Source organism: Odocoileus virginianus, unplaced genomic scaffold (assembly GCF_023699985.2).
Source record: "Odocoileus virginianus isolate 20LAN1187 ecotype Illinois unplaced genomic scaffold, Ovbor_1.2 Unplaced_Contig_2, whole genome shotgun sequence".
Lineage (NCBI taxonomy): Eukaryota > Metazoa > Chordata > Mammalia > Artiodactyla > Cervidae > Odocoileus > Odocoileus virginianus.
In genome coordinates this window covers 1405026-1427485 of record NW_027224319.1, presented here as the reverse complement: position 1 = coordinate 1427485, position 22460 = coordinate 1405026, and the positions used below count along the sequence as shown (strand labels likewise).

Sequence of the window (22460 nt, the reverse complement as noted above, 5' to 3'; positions counted from 1 at the left end):
AAGTTTCCTCAATATACGTTTAAGTCCCGCACAAGACAATGAGAGAAACATCATCCACTCAAAGTCTGAAAATGAAACCAGTCATTTTTTTTAAAACGAGTCACTTTTAAAGAATGGATAAAACTATCATAAACCGTTAAGTCAGCTAAGAGACATCAACCTGTTAGCAATCACACTTTTTCATAATCTGTAATTATCTTCTTTCTTTATTTACATCTTCATTGTTTGCCTCTCATCTCCATGGTTAAGCTCCAAAATCTCAGGGATCCTGCTGTCTATTTTGTTGACAGCTATGTCCCCAGTACATAAAACAGGGCCTGGCAGGTAACTGGCATTAAATATTTTCCCCAGAAATGATCAGTTCACCTCATAGACCAAAGTGAAGTAACTAGAAAACAAGATGAGTTGAGGAAGTCATTTTCAAGCAACCAGTCCACTTCAAAATGTTTCTCTAAAGAAACTGAGTCTAAAGATTTCCCCTCAACCAAACCTTCATACCCCCGCTTCTTCTCCCCGGTATCTGTCCTTCCCCTAAGAGTAACTTGATAGGAATTGACAAACTCATTTGTCTTAGCCATTAACCGAGCATCCCAGGGCTAATCACACAGCTCCAATGTCTCTTGATCTTTAACGAAAAGTTGGTAGAGTCGATTCTCACCAAAGCAGACCCCACAGTGGTTGGTGCTGAGAACAGAGATAAAAGGCAAAAGGCCTGGAGCAGGTGGAATTTCATAGAGAGGCAACAGCCCACTCAAAGGACGGGGTTGCATATATCTGGACCACAGGTGTGGGTTGGGGGTTGGCGGCAGAAAGGATGCGGGCGACGGATGAATGGAGGACGAGGCTGGAGGGCAGAATGAGGAATCACGGACGCGGGTCCAGGGGGAGCGCAATCAGAGGCGGGGTCGGTGATGCCGTTTTCTTAGTGATAACGCAGTAAACCGTCGGGGACCAGGCTGAGGGAAGGGTTCCCAGGCTGCTGGAACTTCTCCCTCCAGTCTTTCTTCCTGAGTGGCCACTCCTATTCTCTATCCCAAGCCTCAGTCTTCCGCAGCAGCCCGCCCCTCTGAGATCTACACCATACACTCATTTCAAAGTCCTTCAAACTAAACATACTTGAGGCTACGCTCGGGAAACTCAGAGTCTCGCCCCAGAGCCCAGCGTTTGCCCGGGGTTCCCTCTCTCTGCAAGTGGCGGCACCGTCCTTCCAGCTGGAAGTGCCAGAGGCAGAGAGCGGGGCGGGGGCTCCCCCACTCCCATCCAGAACCACATCCCCTCAGGCTTCTCTCCAAATCCAAGATCCACTCCCCCCACCTCCTCCTTGATCCCCGCAGTGACGCGGGTTGCCATCACCCCTTGCCCGAACCGCTGCAGGTTCACGCCCTCTCCTATTTCTCCTGTTTCCTCCCAATTCGTCCTCAAGCTACAGACAAACCCTTCTCAGCCCGCCTCCTCTCATCCACCCTCCTCCCCACACCCAGGAGCCCAGAACCCCATTCCTGAGGGAGTGGGGACGTGGTAGTCTTTGAGCCAAGGGATGAAAAAATGCAAAGGTTATGGAAGTGCCTGTACCACAGGCACAGACTCAGCTAAGGGCGAAAAGGTGCCCACGGGACGTGCCCACGGGACGTGCCCCCAGGACGGCGCTGCGTGCCCTTGTCCAGCAGGACTTCAGCGGAGCGGTGGGAACAGAGACCAGACGCCAGCGGGCTGAGGAGCGGATGGACAGAACACCGCAACGCGGATGGCAAGGGGAAGGTCTAATGGTGAGGAAGAAAACACAGGTTTAGGGGCGGCTTGGGGCTTCTTGTTTTAAAATTGGGAGAGACCTGAGTGTGAGCAGATGATGAAGAGGGAGACCCAGGAGAGGAAGAAAGGGGAATCAGGAAAGACACCCATCACTGAGACATCCCCAAGGCCAGAAGGTGGGGACTTGTGAGCAGGAACAGACGGATGGAGCTGGATCCCGAAGAGCCTGCTGGTGGGAAAGCCAAGGAGTCGTGTTGGTGCCTACACCTTCTCCTTAAGTGGTGTCTAAGGGTTCCTCCAGCTCTACAGGAAAGCTCTCCCCCATTCTGTTAGACACAATATAAAACCGCGTACAGTATGCACGTGTGTGTGTGTGTGTGTATTTATATATATATGTTTTACACAGGCTTCCCTGGTGGTTCAGACGGCAAATCGTCCGCCTAAAATATGGGAGTCCCGGCTTCAACCCCTGGGTCGGGAAGATCCCCTGGAGAAGGGAATGGCTACCCACTCCAGTATTCTTGCCTGGAGAATCCCATGGACGGAGGAGCCTGGTGAGCTCCATGGGGTCTCATGGAGACAGACTTTTGAGACAGTCCATGGGGTCTCAAAAAGAGTTGGACATGACTGACTTACACTCATGTTTTATTTTTTTTTTTTTACATTGATTTTGTATATTTTATTGCTAACCTGTAACCAAACCCTTCTCCCAGCTGTGTAACCTTCTCTCGGTATTCAAGCACATTGCTGCTGCTAAGTCGCTTCAGTCGTGTCCGACTCTGTGCGATCCCATAGACGGCAGCCCATCAGACTCCATCGTCTGTGGGATTCTCCAGGCGAGAACACTGGAGTGGGTTGCCATTTCCTTCTCCATCACTCATGTTTTATACATACAGACACACATATAAGAAGTAATGTGTTGCATTTATTATTGGACACCAGGAGTAATACTTGGTGTCTCCTGCTAATCCTGGGATTCTATTTCACTCCACCCCTTCTCCCCCTCTTTATTGATATAAAGCCTCTAACAGAAGCCTCCAGTACCTCGCTGTAACTGCTCCCAGATGGGAATTCTGCAGAGTAGTGCTCGAAAACCCCACATGGGTTTTAGACGGAGAACGACTGCTGTTTTCCGCCCCTCTCACCCTCCACTCAACAGAACATCAAGCCTGGCACAACTATTACATGTTCCTCTAAGAAGCTGCCCGAGTCACTCTCCTGGGTGACTGTAGGCACTGGCAAAGAGGTCGGTGCTTTTCAGCAGGGAAATAAAACAAGGGTTCTCTGCGGGGCCAGCCAATCGGTGTTACCAGTGGCTCATCGGAAAAACAACAGCTTAAAAGGACACACTGTCAGAAAGGGAGGGGAAAGGCGTAGAGGAGAAAGCTGCGGACAGTGAATCAAAGTTTAGGCTAGTCCCCTGTCGCTTTAATCAGGCTGCCACCTAAGAGAAGATGCGCTTGTTTCCAAAGAGGGGAGGAGGCGAACATCCCGAGATGGGCACTCATCAGCTGTCCTCAGGGAGGCGGCGGGCCAGGTCCAGCTGGAGCGGGGGCAGTGTAAACACCGCTCCAGCGCTTGGCAGCACACATCTGCATCGGGCCATTAAATTCTGGAATTCGCTCTATTAAAATCAAATCATTAGCCAAGAAGAATTAACAGGCAACTATTTTCATGCAAAGCAGACACAAACCGAACACCAAGAGAGATCCATATGGGTGATCCTTCTCCATTCACTGTTTCAGACGGTGCGTAAGGCCGACCCACAACTGTTTGGGCCCTTGGTTGCTCACTGGCAGCCCTGTCTATACAATGTCGCGCATTGTCTGAGCGCTGGAACAATGTAAGCTTTTCGCTGTTTATCTGAAAGTCCCTGGATCACCATCCCAAGAAACTTGGCACGGCGTCAAAGCTGACTTGTGACAGGTCTCAGCCCTTTAAGCAAATTGCTTATTAATTAATGCAGGACCGAAGTTTCTGTTTGGGTCCTAATTAAGCTACGTACCTCGAGAAGGGTCCCTCCCTGCTCTGCGCTCTCTGAAACTGGGCAGAATTTTTCTGACATGCAGTTTTCCATGACACATGGATGGTGGAGGGTTTTAACAGGTGGTGAAGACTGTGACCAAAATACTGGCTGGAAAAAAAAAAACAGTTCAGGCCAAAGCGTCACCAGGTCTATTAACAGCAGAGAAACAGGGCAGTAAGGAGGGCGGAGGGAACCTCTGGATATTCCAGGGTGAGGCACCCCTCGCCCGCCCGGGGAGCAGGCTTCATTCACACGGAGAAGAAAACCTTTTAGGACGTGGCCACTACTTTAGAAGACCTCATACACAAGAGAAGAATTACAGGACAGTACTGGAAAAAAAAAAAAACAACAGACAAAACTAAGCTAATCTGTTTTGAATGGCGCACATAGGTAGTTAAAAGTACAAAGTAAAGCCAGTTACAACTGTGATGACCTCTCGGGGTCGGGAGAAACTGTGCCTGCGAGAGAACCTGGAGGAGCCGACTGACTGTTTCTTCACCTGGTGATCATGACAAGGTTGGTTATTTTTTTTAACTATAAACTACACACATGTTTTACGCACTTTCGGGTGTGTATATGTTTCATGGTAAAAAGTGTTAAGACAGAGAGACACAGAGAGAGGCAGAGAGCAGTACAGAGGGACAGAGGGAGACAGCCAGACACACACAGAGAAAGATCAGCCCAGAGACCGAACACATTCCTTCACAGAGTAGAAACATTCCATACATGTTTACGAGAATGGATACTGGGTGACAAAGCACAGCCCTGAGTCTTCTCGACTCACTCACTAAATATACTTGTTTGTTATGTTTACAGACGTCTTTGCAAACAGATGGGGGTGAAATGTTAAGAGTTCGGAAAGATCATATAAATAGCCACAAATTAAAGACAACTTTAAGAAGAGATTTTTCTATTTTATTTAGCGTAAATAAACATTCTTTCAATGGGCAGTGATTCACATGGTTAGGATTAAAACATATCCTGTATACAATACCCTGAAACTAAAACAATCTACAGAATTCTAAGAAAGAAAGAAGAAAAAGAAAAAAAAAAAGGCAGGATCAGAAAACAAACTGATTGAAACAATCCCTTAAAACTTAGGAGACCGTGTAACATTTGGGAAGGCAGAGGGGAAGACAGCAAAAGAGAAAATACAATTTTCAAACTCTGCTTTTAAAATAAAGTGGGTGAAGTTTTTTTTGGGGGGGAGGGGATGATATATGAGTTTATTAAAAAATAAAAGAGGGAGGGAGGAACTATTTTGTGAGACAAAAGTGTCCTTGCTGAGCAAGATCGCTCAGCTCCAGTGAGAGCTCAGTATATACAGAGAGACCACACAGTATACACGGTCACGGAATAAACACTCAGATAGGCAGAGATCAAACAGATACGGTCAGAAACAAGCCCTGGTAAGACTGGTTTTATATCCTTGTGTACATGGAGAGGTGCTAAATCTGGATCCGATTTCTTCAGGACACAACCCACTTTGCTACAGCGTCCTCACAATAAAGAGCCGAGCTGACGAGGAGAGCTTTCGAATCTTATCTTACAGCGCATTCTTGTTTTTTTATATCTGCCTTCACTGCCGACGAATCCAAACACCCTGTAGGAACTGAAGGCCTGCAGACAATAGGGAAGGAAGGAGGGAGGAAGGAAGAGAAATCCGCCTTCCAAAACAAAGCTTGTGCGGGTTCCCAGAAACAGCCAAGTACAATAATCCTTCCAGAAGAGGGCAGGGGAGGGGAGCTGGGAGGAAGAAGGTGTTGTCACCCCCTCCCCCCCGAACTGTAACCAGGAGGAGGCCCAACTGGCCACATCCGGGCCAGCGAGCTCTGGGGCTCACCTGGGCCTGCTTCGGGGTTCACCTGGGCTTGCTTCCTTAGCCAAGCTCCTCCCAGCCTCCCCCGGCCCTCCCCTCCTCCTCTCCCTCACTTCCCCCCCCTCACTCCTGACCCTCGCCTACAAATTAAAAGCCACGGTAGAACGAATTTCCTCAGCAAAACAGCTGCAGACGTCCACCTCCAAACACACCCCTGGGTGAAGAGCTGGTGGCCAGATCTTCAGGGCTGGGGACGAACCCGGCCGGCGCACATCAGCCCTGCTCCATGCCCCTTTCCCCCCGACTGGTACCCCACGCTCCTAAGTTTCCTGATGCCTCTGAGTTCATTAGACAAAGAACAATGGAAGCAGGACTCCATGAAACTGCTGCTGGCTGGCAGAAAACAAAACAAATCCGGTGGTCGCCCGGCCCTGGGGCCCTGCTCACACCCCCAAGTAGGGGTTCTCACTCGACTCCACCACCCGAGCTGTGAGTGTTTTCCTTTCAATTCTGGAAAATAACCTTAAATGCAGCCTGCGACGAAACCAGGGATAATTAATGTTCTGAAACAACGAACAGCTTAAGAAAGTTCAGGAACTTAGAATGCTCTTCTCTTAAACTTCCAGAATATCTCAAGATGCAATCTAGTCTTACTTTCTCCCAATATAAATCACACCATTAAATTAAAAGGGGGGGGGGAGAATTCCTCTACCAAATTACACACTAATGGCTCTTAACCCATAATTAAAGTATCACTAACAGCAGCTTAAAGCCACGGCCAACCATGAGCACATTTATTAGGACCTGAGCTTTCAGCGCCGAGTAATTATGTAAATAGAACCACCAGCCATCTTGAGAAGAGTCCATGGTCAACCAGCTCCCTGCTCCCTTGAGGAAACTTTGGGAACTGGCGTCTACACAGGGCCTCCTTTGCACGGCTGGGAAAAAAAGTCGAGCAAAGCTCCATGCCAGGGCAGCAAGCAGGGCTGATGCCGCCCGGGCTCCTCACCTAGAGTCCTGGTCCCCACCCTCCCTGATCACAGCGACAGGGGGGCAACCTAGAGCAGCAACCAGTTTTAGAGCAAGGAAGAATGCAGGTCAGACTCAACCTGTTCATCATGCGCCAGAAGATGCTGTCCGTGTGCGGCGGGCTGTGAGGGTGCCCAGGACGGAGCGTGCTCCCTCACACCAGGAGGGGCGCGAGTAACTAGCTAGGAGACGCCACAGAATTTCAGAGACCTGGCACAGAAGAACAGACCCGTCAAAACCACTGACTGGGTCCGCTCCTCCACTCAATTCCGTCACAGACCCGAGGGATAAACTAGGACAGACAACTGACCGCTCTGGGCCTCAGTTTCCTTGGCGAAAACGAGGCAAATGGATTAGCAACATCTAAGGCCCTGGGTAGCCCTGGCAATAATTAGATAATTAAAGAACGCGAGACAGTAGACAATTAAGTGCTAAATTATACAGTAGCGACCACAATTGCTGATGGAGAGATTCCGTCGAGTTTTCAGCCCGCCGATTCCTGAGGGCCACGGGCCACATCAGGTGTCATGCCAGCACTCAGGATTAAGACAGCGGTGACCGAGACAAAGCCCTGCCTTCAGGAGGCTTTCAGTCTGCGAGCGGAGCATTCTCAGGAGTTCAGAGGGGGGGAAAAATGAAGGCTCCTATTCAGAGATAGAGGCAAAATGGGAATTCAAACGGATATAATTTGAACACACAGTAGGAAGGGTGACAAATGATGACCTGGGTAACTGTTGAAGACTTCAGTAATAAACCAGAGCTTTTTGAAAAGACACATTAATACCCAAGCATAGTGTGCTAACTGGCTTATCACCAACGAAGGTAATTAGTTTCCAGAAGTTAGGCACAAGCAGATTCTCCCTGCCTTATGACAATCAATGTCTCCTATCCCAACAGGCCCCCACCCAGACCTACTGTTTGTGGTTCATTCTTTTTCCCTTAATTCTCTTTGTAATTATGCTTGCAGATTTCTATGGTACAAGTCAGGTGCCAAGGAGCAGATCCCAAGCAGAGGGTCCTTATCTCAGCTCTTTGGATTACACCCAGAATGTGGGATTTTAGGAAGACCGTGTATGCTATGACACAACTGGCTAAAACAGACCTATTTGTGTGTAAGTTGCTAGAGAGGTTGAGGAAAGATGGTGCAGACACGTGGCTTATTTTGTGGAGTAGAACGCTACAACAACTAAAGAAAGGAGTACAACGGACCGAGACAATAATGAATGATAAACTTTTTTTTTTTAACTAAAAATTTTAAAAATTGAATCTGTCCAAGTTTCAAGAGACGTGAAACCTGCCTGGGCTCTAAGTGAAATCAAACACTGCCCACCAACTGTACATTCCATTTTCCAAATAACTTCCCTGGAACGCAGATGGGTTTAAAACGAATATTCTCCAAGTGTTGGATTTAGAAGGAACAATACTATTCCAGCTTTTCTTATTCCAAAAAAAAAAAAAAAAGATCCCTTCAAAGATGTATGCCCATCTTCCAAACACCCTTTTGAGTTCAGAGCAGATGTGTGCAGTGTTTATGCTGAGAAAACCACTAGGACATAAACAACCCGCTATAAACACCACTCAGATTTTGCTGTGCTTTTCTTCATTTCCTGTGTATTTATTTTGGTGTTAAAATAATGTTAACTTTCATAATAAGGAAAACAGCAGCAGATGTTTAAACCAAACAGACTGTATGGCACATCGTCCCCCGTATCTACTCAACTTTCAAAAGCAAAGCTTCTTCCTAATTAAGGAGGGGGCCAGGAGACCACTCGTGAGTAGGGTGTATCCACTACACCACAGAGCAACCTGGACCCACTTTCTGTAAACTTTTCCTCACCACCTGCAGATATAAAAAAGATTAATGTGGTATCAGTTTCCTAATAATCCCTATCGCCCTCTCCTAGGCTGATTATTATGCTTTGTATTGTTTTGAAAATATCCTGTCCCAAAGACAACCCAACAGAAAGTACCTGTAAAAGTTTTCCATTTCTTGTTCACCAAAAAAAGAAAAAAAATTCTTTTACACTGGCTGCAATCTGCTACTTTCACGGGAAACAAGCCCCATCACTTAATGCTTAGACCACTCTAAACATGTCTGCCTTTTAAATGAGGGACTTTAGAAGCAGGATAATACCTAAAACAGCAAATTCAAAGGAAGCAATTCACCAAAATTCGCTTTCCTTGAACAAGTAGGATTAAAAGAAACCAAAAACCACAAAAAGAGGCAACTTTAAATATAAGTTTATCCAATAAAATAAAAACAAAAACAGAATTATTTTTTCCTTAAAGGGGAAAGGGTAACTTTTCAAATGCTTAGGCAACAGGCCTAAAGTTTTTTATTTTTATTTTTTTAACATGGAAAACACAAGTGGATCGGGTCGCCCTCCCAAGTTTCTTCCGTGTTTTCTTTTTCCAGAGAAATGCTCAGTTTCACTATAGGAGGAAAACATGGAAACTTCTCCTGCTGCATCAGATTTGTATGTGGTTACAAAAAAAAAAAACAAAAAAAAAACACTTCCCCTGCCGGACAGAATTTCCCCAAAGTGTCTCCAACTACTTAGCACTCAGACCATTACCACGTTTTCAAATCGCACGTAGATAATGTTCCAGGAGATTAAGAAATCGCCTTTTCTCTTCTTACTATGAACAGAGACAGCTTGAAATACTACCCAGCAGTGGGGAAATACCTTATGGTTTAGGAGGAGATAATAAACAATAAGAATCAGAAGGTTTCTTTTTTTTTTTTAATTTAGCTTACTGGTTGGTGGGTTGTGCAATCGCTTGCTTCCACAAGGGAATGGAGTGTGGAGGGAACATCCCTCAATGTCAGAACCCTCCCGGAGCTGTACAGGAAATGGGAATTCAGACAAAGAGCCAGTCTGTGCTCCGTGACATGGGTGCCCTTCCGGGCCCCCGAAATGAATAGAAGGAAGAAAAAAAAAACTTCATTGTTTGGGACAATCGCTCCCCAACACAAAAATTCACTGTAACTTTCTGTTCCCCTCTATATGCACATGCAAAGCGCTTACTGGCTATAGGAATACAACAGGAATACTGTACAGTAGATGGTGTATGTTAAAAAAAAAAAGGAGAGAAAGAAAATCCGACATGTTTTAACTTTTTGCTTGGGTCCTAGAAGTTCTTCCTCTAAAGAAAACACCAACAGACACCCAAAAAAAAAAAAAGAAAGAAAATAACATCTTTCAAGAGTTTCAAGTGTGAGGAGTGGCGAGGATAAAGCCAAGGTTTTAACAATGTATATATCTCGCCGCCTCCCGCCCCCCAGCCCTCTCCCGTGTAACCCCTGAAGCCTAAGAGCCACAAACAACAACACTTTGCACGGAGGAAAGCACCGCCTGCCTTCCAGAGCACCCTCAGAGTCCCAACAAATGAGAACAGAACGCACAGAAGGCGATCGGAACCGGGAGAGGAGCAGTGGCCCTGCCCAAAAACCAACAGGGCGGCAGTTTGTCTCTACCTTCGTAGCACAGAATGCCGATATTGTTGTTCATGCTGTCCAAGTACTGGTAATTCAACAGGTCCATCTTCATAAATAGCATTGATCGGGCTAGCACAGAAAACCAGCTCTCTGCTTGCGCCCCCCGGAAAAGAAAAAAAAGTACAGTTTCCAAAGTCAACTATGGCTGAGGAGCTCCCGGCTCTCCTCTTTAAAAAAAAGCTTCACAGAAGACGGAGGCCCGGCCTCGGATCAAAACAAAGTCAGTAAAAGTCTTAAAAAAAAAAAAAAAAAGACAGGCACACCAAATCGAACTTGCAGAAAGAAAACCCTTCGAGGGCTCGTGTGCAGACGGTATGCGTCCTGGATCGTCAATCCAGCATTAAAAAAAAAAGAAAGAAAAACCGTTTTCAGAAGCCTAACGTACGGGGGTGTCTTGCAGCGGAGACCCGGGCGAGGAGGGGCAGCCCGCGGCCCATCTCCCAGGACAAAGCCGCGCTCGCGCCGCTCACAGCCCGCTGCGAGTCCGCCGCGCCGACACGCCGGCTATGCCTGGAATGACTCGAATGCGCACGGCCGGCCTCCTCCCGGCGCGCGGAGCATGCTCACTGGCATCCCCGGGGCGCCGCGAGGGGCAGGATGCTCTCTGCTCGGGCTCCGGCTCTAAATGGAGCGAGTGTTTGCAAGGGAGACCGAGAGGAGGTGGGGGCCCGGAGCGGGCGGGGGGTAGGGGGGTCCCCGCACTCGGAGGGGCCCGGGGCCGAGCGGCTCTGGACAGGAAGCCGTCCTGCGGCTTTGCAACACCGGGGGAGGGCAGAGAAAACCCAGGAAGTCGCCTTTTTTTTTTTCCAGGAGCCGGCTTTAAAAAAAAAAAAGTCAGAAATCCATCATGGAAGCAAAACTTCCGTGGAATTTAACCCTGCTGCCGCTGCAGTTTTTGGGTTTCAGGAACCCAAACGGCTTTGCTGCGGTGCGCAGACCACCGTTTTGTTTTTTCCTTTTTTCTTTTTTCTTTCCTTCTCTTTTAAAAGTTGTTTTACAACTTTGCATTTACACTTTACATATAACTTCTCTCATAACCATCATAACAGCTCACATAAACACGCCAGGGGTGGTATCACCTTTTTACAGCACTGGAAACTGGGGCTCAGAGGGATTAAATAATGGTCTATGGCTCCCAAATTAGTTGGTAGAACTACTTGTAGAGTGTTTTATTCCCTAATATTATAAACTTCTAAAACACAAGGGGGGCGGGGGGAGAGAGAGAGAAAGAGAGTTTAAGGAAGTTAAGACTATAGATCCAAAATAGAAAGCCTAACAGGCATAATGGGTAGGAGGGATGAAAATTATTTTTATTTTGCACATAACAAAGCTGCTTCATCTGCATCGGAGGCTGAGTATCACGAGGCCATGTCCTTCTGTCTTGGTAGGACCTGGGCCTTAAATGTCACACTCCAACATCCAGACAAGTGATGCCCAAAAGCTGTTTACTGAATCAGGAAATCACTGAATGTTCAGAATCTTCAGCACATGAAGATCATGCTAGCAAAATAAACGGGGAAAAAAGTTTTCTCTCTAGAGATGGCAGCTAGCTTTTGGCACCATGAATAGGCTAGTAAGTCACCATGACAAGTGTTTCTGTACTAATATTACCGTATGCTGTTTGGAGATTTAGAAAATATCAAGGGATATGCTATATTGTAGACCAAGACCTAACATTGTAATACTCTAAAATAAGAACTGAATAAGTAATTTCAACAGCTTGCATATTAAAAGATTAGCAACAGTTGCACTCTGGGTAACAGGCATGTTTATGACAAGTTATGCTAATTGGATCTTATTTGGAGATAAATCTGACACTCAAGTCGCCATCGCTGTTGCAACAGTGACATAACAGCAGGTGAAGTAAGCAGCAGAGGGATCCACATCTCACAAGCTTTAATTTATAAGGCTATTTATCTATGCTAGATTATATAGTCTAGAATCTGAAAAGTAGGTACATCATCAATTGCAATTAAAACACTTGATGGTACTTGATGGAGAAGGTCAGAAGAAAACTCTTGTAGCCTCTAGTATACAGATCTGATTTATATTATTGTACTTAATACCTTTAGGTACAGAGTCAGGTTCAATTGACAGTTTTTGTTTGGATTCAACCATGCAGGTGATTCTGGAGAACAATTATGGTACTACATTCTTTCACATCAGTTCTCAATTGTGCACCCCACACAAGAGAAAGCTGACGGCACCTGAGAATCAGGGCGGAGCTTTCAAAAGTCCTGATGCTGAGGGTGCAGCCCAAAATAATCTGAGGAGCTGGGGCCCAGCATTGGCTTTTAAAGAGTCCCAGGCGGTTCTGTCACGCCGTTGAGAACCACTGCTTTTATCTCAGAGGGGAAAAAAAAAAAAATCACCTGCCTTCAGATACTTCGATTTAGATACTTCATTTTATTTACTTATTCTGAGAAGAGAAGTTTTCCTTCTAAACCACGATGATTGAACCAGATTCAAACAATCAGGTGGTAAAGATATGAGTAAAAACATTTAGTAACATCGCTTTAATGACTCAGTGTCACGGACAACGTGGTCTCAGTCTCCGAGAGGCAACCACTCATGTGGACACAGGCCCAAAAGTGCACCTTGACCTGTGTTTGGAATAATGAGCCGTGGGGAGAAAAAAAAAAATCCCCAGTCCTCACCGTGTCTGTTCCACTGACCTGGATGCCAGTCTGGCCCTGCTCAGAGAAACACAGAAGCGGTGAGTGAACAGGCAGAAACTTCTATAGCAATCCGGCAGTCACCTTACTTCCTGCAAATCTTCCAGACAGACAGACAGTCTGAGAAGCCCCATGCTGGAGAGCGGCCGTCCTACCTGCTGGTTCTGCAGGGCAGTCAGTCCCCTGTGCCTGACCCTGTCCCATCCCAGCTCCCCACGTCTCCCACCTTCCGCTTCAAGCATGGAACTGCACACAGTGGCGCTCAAAAACCGAGTTATTTCACGTCTCGGTGCACATGTTGCCTCCTCGTGAAAGGCTCTTCCAGCCTGTCTGCCAGCAAACACCTATTCTTCCCTCCAGACTTAGCACCCGCCTCTTCTGTCCTGCAGGACCCCTTTCCTTCCAAGTCCTCACTCCCCGCTCTATGCAATCGCTTGCCCACAGACACGCTTCCATCCAAATCAAGTCTAGGCTTTAGAAACCAGGGCCATGCCTTCTGCATCAAAGCTCAGCTGGTCCTGCAGGAGTCTGGCACATAGCAGCCCTCAATAAATGCCACATCTCAAAGGCAGACCTCCTTCTTACTCCCTACTCCCCAGCACACACTGGATCATCTAACTCAACAATTCTCAGACTGGAGCCTGTCAGCATCTACTGGGGACATGTCCTCAGATGTGAGGAACACTCACCTAGATTCTGATCAGGCTCCAGGTTACAGTCAACACATCCATTAAGAAATCCGAGCACTGGAAAATGTCGATGCTTCTCAGGTTCATTCACTGACTCACATTGTCATAATTAAAGGACCAATGGGCTTTCCAGGTGGCTCAGTAGTAAAGAATCTGCCTGCCAAGCAGGAGACATGGGTTCGATCCCTGGGTTGGGAAGATCCCCTGGAGAAGGAAATGACAACCCACTCCAGTATTCTTGCCTGGAAAATCCCATGGACAGAGGAGCCTGGTGGGCTACAGTCCATGGAATCACAAAGTCAGACGTGACTTGGCAACTACACAACCGCAACAAACAACAGAAGTACCAACAGGACTGTTCTTAAGGAAGCTGGAAGGATGGTTCTAAATTTTATCTACAGAAAATCAGGTGGAAGTTTTTTCTTTTTAAAGGATGAAGAAATTTGATCTATCAGATGCTTAAAACATAAAGCTGTTGTATAGCATAGCAAACTATAATCAGTATTTTGTAATAACCTATATAGCAGAGAACCTGAAAAAGAATATATGTGTGTGTATATATGCAGGGATTTCCTGGAGGCTCAGCAGCAAAGAACCCACCTGTGACACAGGAGACGCAGGTTCAGTCCCTGAGTCAGCAGACTACTGTCCATGGGGTCACAAACAGCTGGGCACGACTCAGCACATATACATATATAAATATATATGCATGTGTATAGCTGAATCACTTTGCTGTACGCCCAAAACTCACCCAAAGCTGTAAATCAACTGTGCTCCAATAAAAATAAACAAATGTAAAGGAAAGAACATTTCCAAGGTGGAACTGTATACAGAATCAGAATCAGAAACATACTGTCATAGTGTTTTTACTGTAAAAAACTTTAAACGCTGTCTGAAAATGTTCAGATGAGATCTACTCTGGAATGGGGAAACATTTTCTATGCCTGAAATAATTAAATCAAAGAAAGAAGTCACAGAGGAAACTACTGAAGAACTTGAATACATAAATTTTGGTTTTTTACATCTGAAAATGCCAAAGCCAAATAGAGAGGCAAAACAGAGAACAGAAAAATGTATCTGTGACATTTACTATGGTGAATGAAGGATACCTATTCTTGATATATAAAGAATGTTTGAAAATAGAAAACCAGAAAAAAAATCTAATCTTAAAAATTATTTTTAAACGAGCAAAGAACGTGAGGGCAATATAGTTTTTAAAAGCCTATTGGAGCTCAATAAAAAATAGAAAAAAATACCAATTTAAACAAGTAAGTGATTTTCCATCTGCCAAATTAACAACAGCAACAAAGACATCTCAGTCTTACTTAATGCTGGCGAGGTGAGCTACCCCTGGAATTTGGGTTGGTGCTAGTGAAAATGTAAGCAGGCAGTGCCTTTCTACAGAGCAGTCCACAAGAATTACACAAAGCTGCTCATCATGTTCTCATTTACAATAATGAAAGCTTGAAAACCTAAAAGTCCGAAAATCGGGGAATGAATGAAAATTGTGGTATATCAACAACAGAATAGCATGCAACCACTATAATTCCTTCTAAAACACATAATGACAGGAAGAAACAGTATACTCAAAATGTGTGATGACAGAGCTACATATATTAACTGAAAACAAGGAAGTAAAAACAGGATATAAAAACAGTAGGTACACTCAACACCAACTTTGCTTATGTGTTCCTAACTATACACACACATACAGAAAAACTAATACACACAGATGTATTTAAAAGATTGGGAAGCGCACCAAAACGTTAGCAGTGGCTATCTTGGAGGTGTGGGCATTTGTTAAATTCTTCTGCATTTCTAAATTACCCACAAAGATTATATTTCTCATATAATCAAAGTGAGGGTGCAGGAAGGTCCTCACTTTTACAAAAGCAAGCGCATGATGAGAAAATACACCCTGGTGAAGCAAACGCAATGCATCAGTTATATCTAATTCTTAACACCATGATGTGACCTTTGGATTTAGATGTGACAACTAATGACTAAAAAACTCCAAACATTTAGAACTTCCTAAGATTTAGAGATGTTTATGATGAGGTATCCATCTAAAGAACAGTCTACAAAGGAATCCGAAACAAAACGACAACCCTCAAAATGGGACAAAATATTTGCAAATGAATCAACTGACAAGCGATTAATTTCCAAAATAAACAGTTCATGCAACTCAATATAAAAAAAAAAAAAAGAAACGGGCAGAGGATCTAAACACACATTTCTCCAAGGGAGACATGAGCGCACATGTGTGTGTGTGGGTGTGTATCTGCACCTTCTCAGTCGTGTCTGACTCTTTACAACCCCAAGGACTGTAGCCCACCAGGCTCCTCTGTCCAAGGGATTCTCCAGGCAAGAGTACTGGAGTGGGGTGCCATTTCCTCCTCCAGGGGAAATCTTCCCGATCCAGCATTCGAACCTGGGTCTCCTGCATTGAAGGCAGATTCTTTACCCTCTGAGCTTTGAGGGATGCCCACAGTACAGTTCAGTCACTCAGTCGTGTTCGACTCTTTGCGACCCCATGGACTGCAGCACGCCAGGCCTCCCTGTCCATCACCAACTCCTGGAGTTTACCCAAACTCATGCCCATTGAGTCGGTGATGCCATCCAGCCATCTTCATCCTCTGTCATCCCCTTCTCCTCCCACCCTCAATCTTTCCCAGCATCAGGGTCTTCTCCAATGAGTCGGCTGTTTGCATCAGGAGGCCAAAGTATTGGAGTTTGTCAATACTCCAACATCAGTCCTTCCAATGAACACCCAGGACTGATCTCCTTTAGGATGGACTGGTTGGATCTCCTTGCAGTCCAAGGGACTTTCAAGAGTCTTCTCCAACACCACAGTTCAAAAGCATCAATTCTGCAGTGCTCAGCTTTCTTTATGGTCCACCTCTCACATCCATACATGACTACTGGAAAAACCATAGCCTTGACTAGATGGACTTTTGTTGGCAAAGTAATCTCTCTGCTTTTTAATATGCTGTCTAGGTTGGTCATAACTTTCCTTCCAAGGAGTAAGCATCTTTTAATTAATTTTATGGCTGCAGTGATTTTGGAGCCCAAAAAAATAAAGTCTGCCACTGTTTCCCCATCTATTTGCCATGAAGTGATGGGACCGGATGCCATGATCTTAGTTTTCTGAATGTTGAACTTTAAGCCAACTTTTTCACTCTCCTCTTTCACTTTCATCAAGAGGCTCTTTAGTTCTTCACTTCACAGTAGAGTGGTGTATGTCAATTATATCTCAGTAAATCTGGGGGGCTGAGGAAAGCAGCCTACCAGGAAAAACTCCCTGTACTTTAAACTTTCAGAGAATGTGGACCTATACGCATATGCTTTTGTCTTCTATTATTCACTAATTATTTCATGTATTAGTATTGGGAGAAAAGGAAAACCAACCTCCCCACAGCATAAAATAAGGGCTCCATAAATGTTCATTAAAGCAGCGTCTCAGTCTCTTTGTGGAATAATGATGGCAAAATGATGACAGAAGGAAGCCCAGGCTAATTACTAGGTTAAGTGGTTCTATTTGCTAGAAACTCGACTACCAGTATAGAATAGCAGCAGCAAAAACTGAGCTGCCGCATAAAAGCCAAATGATCAAAACCACTCTCCAGACACTTATTAAAAAATAAAATGCTTGCATTAGCACACTTGCTGAGCAGGGAGTATTTTAATGTCAAGTCTGACAATCATTTCTTCAAAGACACCCCAGGAAATGTAAATAACCCAACAGGACTCCCCCCGCCCCTGACAGTGGATTCCACTTGCTCTCCTCTTTCCAGAATTCTAAGCAACATATTTAGCTAATGCTTCCATTTTAAAGTTTATTTTTCTCCTTCCCACACATTTATTTTTTTTTAATCACTTCAACCCAATAGGTGGGTAATAATCAAAAAGACTCTAACAAATGAACAAAGCAAGTTGACGGTAATAACTTGATTTACAGTATTGGTTAACCAAAAAGTTGGATGAGGAAAAACACAATGCTAACAGCGTGCCCGTATCTGTGGATGCATTCTTCGGTATAAGAGAGCAGTAACAACAGGACAGGTGATGGTAACGTTTGTTAGACGTGTCACTGGTCCAAGTACTGTCACTTTCTATGTTACTATCTTAATTCATAAGACAAGGTGCGGGAAGGAAAAGCATAGAAAAGGCTTTAAGAAAAAACAAACAGCACTGAGTGGGAATAAAGAAGAGTTAAGGAACCAGACTTTCTTCTCTTTTAAATACCGTTTAGAATGCAAAGTTCTGTGGCCCCTCAAAGGCTCAGTTAAAAAAACCCACCTCCCACAAGAACCCTGGTTAGCTAGGCTTCCTCTCTTTATCCCACTGTTTCTCAGGTTTATCCTTGCACTTAATTCTAAAATAAAGCAGATGATGAGATGGTGTTTGCATCTCTCCTCTACCTGATCACAAAGACTGCTTTGCACACAGTGGGTCTCCAACAGTATAGTGTTGAATTAAAACAAAACAAAACACATACACCAATACGAATATATTTTATTTTCAAACAGCTCACACATCAAGGATTTGGACTTGAATATTTATTTTCTGTTAGTAGATTTTCTCTCAAAGAAAGAACTCCTAAAGGTATCACATAACATTGTTTATTTCTCTAACTAGGAGTTGCTCACACTGAAATGATGATGAAAAGTTGGCAATGTTTTGTCAAATTCTTCACAGCAGCAAATGCCATGAAGCTGTATGTCTTGACCTTTACTGTTTATAAAATTGTTCTATTTCTAAGCTAAACACTCTCAACTTCCGTTAAGTATAACTCGATAATGTACTGTAATATGGGATTTTAACACAAAATTTTTTAAAAAACTTAAAATGGGTCTTCAAAATCAGGATTTAAACTTTCAATACAACAGCACCCTCTAGGGGTGAGTATTAAATTGCAAAGACAATTTTGGGAAAGCAAACCTCCTGATTTCTGAGTTTAAACACAATCAGCCTCTCATTTAATCGAAAAAGTCAGAGTACATGTCTTTTAACAAACAGTTCCACTCTCACTAAACTTTGCAAAAGTTAAAATAACATACTAAGAACCAATTCACTTGATATCAAATGAGTGAATAGGCAATCTGCTTGATGAATATTTTCCCAGGTGGCACTAGTGGTAAAGAACCAGCCTGCCAATGCAGGAGATATAAGAGACGTGGGTTCACTCCCCTGGAGGAGGGCATGGCAACCCACTCCAGTATTCTTGCCTGGAGAATCCCATGGAAAGAGGAGCCTGGCAGGCTACAGTCCACAGCGTCACAAACAGTCGGACACAATTGAAGTGACATAGTATACAAGATAAAAATAGCATTTAAAAGTGCAGACTGGGACTGATGTTTTAAATAAATCTGACTAAACCAGTACTGAGGAATGGAATATAACTAATTAGAATTCCCTGTTGGTCCAGTGGTTAGGTCTCTGTGCTCTCAACCGCCAAGGGACCCAGTTTTGATTCATTCCTAGCCAGAGAACTAAGATTCCACAGGCCGTGTGGCACAAAGAAAATAAATACAAAATTTTAAAAATTAACTAGCATTCTCAAGAAAGGAGAAATCTTTTGAGAAACATTATAACTTGCTGGTTTTAAACTAGTGCTTTATATGCTTGAAACAAATGTTTCCTTGTGAACAAAAATGACTATTTTAGTGGTTTTTCATTATTAAAATTTAGTTCAGTAAATCCCAAAGAACCATCATAAATAAAATATTATTCTGATATTAACATTCTCACAAACTGTAATTATCCACAGATGTATTCTTGCCAGGTTGGGTAGAACTAACTGGTAAAAACAGGAGAAGTCCTAAATATTTAATATCTGAAGGTCAATGTCCATGATAGTTCCAATTACTGATTCAGTCTTCACCTAGCAGTTCAAAACCTTTTTCTACCTCCAGAATTACCCTTTCAACCAATTAGGATCCAGTCCAGAAGAGACAGCATACCTGGTTTTTAATAGAGAATTTTAGTGCCCCTGCCAGCAACTACCCCATGAGGTAACTTCTATCCTAATATTTAAGAGTATTTGAGCAGTTTGACCACTTAATACAAAGAGAATCATATGGTACGTACTTCTGTGTGATTAAATTCTTGCACTCAATTTTATACTTATGAATGTCATCCTTATTTTTACATGAAGGTGAAGAACCACCCTTTTCATGGCCGTGCAGTATTCCAGGGCTCTAATAGACCACACTTCATTCTATATTTGATGAACATTTAGGTAGTTTCTCCGTGGAGGATATTATAAATTGTGCCCTACAAATATTCTAGTCCCCGTCTTTGGTGAGCATTGACTGCATTTCTGTTGCACATATATCTGGGAGTAGATACATCAGGTTTTACAGCAAGCATACGTTCAGTTTAAGTAGATACTGTCAAGTAGCTTTCCAAAGCATTTGTACCAATTTAAACGCCTGATTCCCTGGTGGCTCAGTGGTAAAGAATCCACCTGTCAATGCAGAAATCACAGGAGACACTGATTCGATCCCGACATCAGGAAGATCCCCTGGAGTAGGAAAGGGCAACCACTGCGATATTCCCACCTGGGAAATCCCATGGACAGAGGAGCCTGGTGGGCTATGGTGTCAGACACAACTGAGTGACCGAACACGAGCGTGCACTCTGCTGCCAGCAGCGTCTGGGACTCCAGGTCGCTCCACACCCTTGCCAGCACCTCTCCATCTTTCATTCCCACTACTCGGGTAGGACGGAGCAGCCTCACTGCAGTTCTACTTCGCACTTCTCTGACCAAGAGCAAAAACCGTTCAATGCCTGTAAGGGACAGAGCGATAGGATCCATCGCGCAGAAGAGAGGCGGAGGGTCTAACCCGGTGGCCCTCAGAGAGAGCCATGCTGCATCCTGCAGGAACTCTGGCGATGCCTGGCTGTCACAGCTTGACAGGACGCCTGGCATCTAGTGGACAGAGGCCAGGGATGCTGCCAAACACGCTACAACGCACGGGAGCTTCCCAGAGCCAAGAATCATCTGACCGAAACAGTAGCAATGTCACTGCTGAGAAACCATGATCTAGCTCAGCAAACCCTTCCTGGAATCCTTCTCTTCAGTCAGGCAATCAATGTAATCGATGGTGGCGCAGCTCAAGAGATCCACTGCCTACTGCCTTCAGCTTCCCCAAGCCGAAGGGACAGAAAGACAGGACTCTTACTACATGCTGGAGCCCTAGGTGCTCACATATCTTGTTTCTTGTTAAAACCTCACAACTATTTAAAGGAATTAAAGAACCTCTTGATGAAGGTGAAAGAGGAGACTGAAAAAGCTGGCTTAAAACTCAGCATTCAAAAAACGAAGATCATGGTGTCTGGTCCTATCACTTCATGGCAAGGAGATGGGGAAACAGTGACAAAGTTAATTTTCTTGGGCTAAAAAATCACTGTGGACAGTGACTGCAGCCATGAAATTAAAAGACGCTTACTCCTGGGAAGAAAAGCTATGACAAGCCTAGACAGCACAAAAATCAGAGCCATTACTTTGCCTATACAGGTCTGTATAGTCAAAGCTATGGTTTTTCCAGTAGTCATGTACGGATGTGAGAGCTGGACCATAAAAAAGGCTGAGCGCCAAAGAATTGATGCCTTTGAACTGTGGTGCTGGAGAAGACTCTTGAGAGTCCCTTGGACAGCAAGGAGATCAAACCAATCAATCCTAAAGGAAATCAGTCCTGAATATTCATTGGAAGGACTGATACTGAAGCTGAAGTTCCAATACTTTGGCCACCTGATGTGAAGAGCCGACTCATTGGAAAAGACCCTGATGCTGGGAAAGATTGAAGGCAGGAGAAGGGGGTGACAGAGGATGAGATGGTTGGATGGCATCACCAACTCAATGGACATGAGTTTGAGCAAACTCTGGGAGATGGTGAAGAGACAGGGAAGCCTGGTGTGCTGCAGTCCATGGGGTCACAGAGAGTCAGACAGGACTGAGCGACAGACAATAAGTATCACCGTTTTATGAATGAGGAAACAGATATCAGGCTGAGAAGTTTGTCCAGACTCACACCAAGAGTGTAGATTTGGGATCGGAAGCAGCGGTTTTCCACTCTACCCAGGGTCTTACTTTTAACCAAAAGTAAGAAGAGTTTTTGAAGTCCACAATGACTGTTAACTTGCAAGGGATGAGTTTTATGGTAGATTTGCAAAAAGCAGCTGAATATAAGGTAGGAAACAAGATCCTTTGCAATGTGGAGTTAACATGCATGTGCAAGAAAACTGTACTTTAACAACTGTAAACAAATTCATCTTCTTTACCACACTGTCATCTCTTTAAAGTGAGACCCATGTCTTATTTTTCTCTGGATATGCCTCAGTGCCTATGGGATGCCCCCAATGGCTCAGTGGGTAAACAATCTGCCTGCAATACAGGAGACACAGGAGACAGGGGTTCGATCCCTGGGTGGGGAAGATCCCTGGAGGAAGAAATGGCAACCCACTCCAGTATTCTTGCCTGAAAAATCCCATGGACAGAGGAGCCTGGCGGGCTACAGTCCATGGGGTCCCAAAGAGTCAGACATGACTTCACAACTAAGCATGCAGTGCCTACAAGAGTATATATTTATATTTTCCTGGATGAATTACTGACTTAAAAAACACCAAAGAGGGATGAAAAGGTCTTCAAAAAGCAAGCAGATGGTTCAGATTTTTTTTCCCCACAAAGTCAACTCTATTTTGGAAATATGAAATAAAATGAAATGTTTTAGTTGAAGACATTCTATTAAATCAAGTAAAGGTCAATACCATCAAATTCTCTTCACAAGACAAGCAATTCAGTTTTTCCAAGGATGGATTTGCCAGCATGGTCCTGCCATCATCCTTTGGATGTTCCCTACTGATGCTCTCTGTGAGGACATCTCAGTCACAGGCTCACCAGAAATCCAGCCACTGGAAGGAAGACAGGGTCTCAGCATTAGCCGAGCATTAGCGTCACCAGGAAGCCCTG

At 44.6% G+C, this 22460-nt stretch overlaps 1 protein-coding gene across 5 annotated transcripts in view; it reads right to left on the bottom strand.

Annotated features, from left to right (window-relative positions):
- The window catches only part of VGLL4 (vestigial like family member 4), a 150587-nt gene that overhangs the window by 62583 nt on the left and 65544 nt on the right, over positions 1–22460 (bottom strand). The window contains exon 1 of one of the 5 annotated variants that reach the window (XM_070463457.1): positions 10508–10672. The exons of 3 other annotated variants lie outside the window; for them this stretch is intronic. In XM_070463457.1, coding sequence (XP_070319558.1) covers positions 10508–10559 — 52 coding nt within the window. In that variant the 5' untranslated portion in view covers positions 10560–10672. One more of the 5 variants, XM_070463453.1, reaches the window with a different exon arrangement.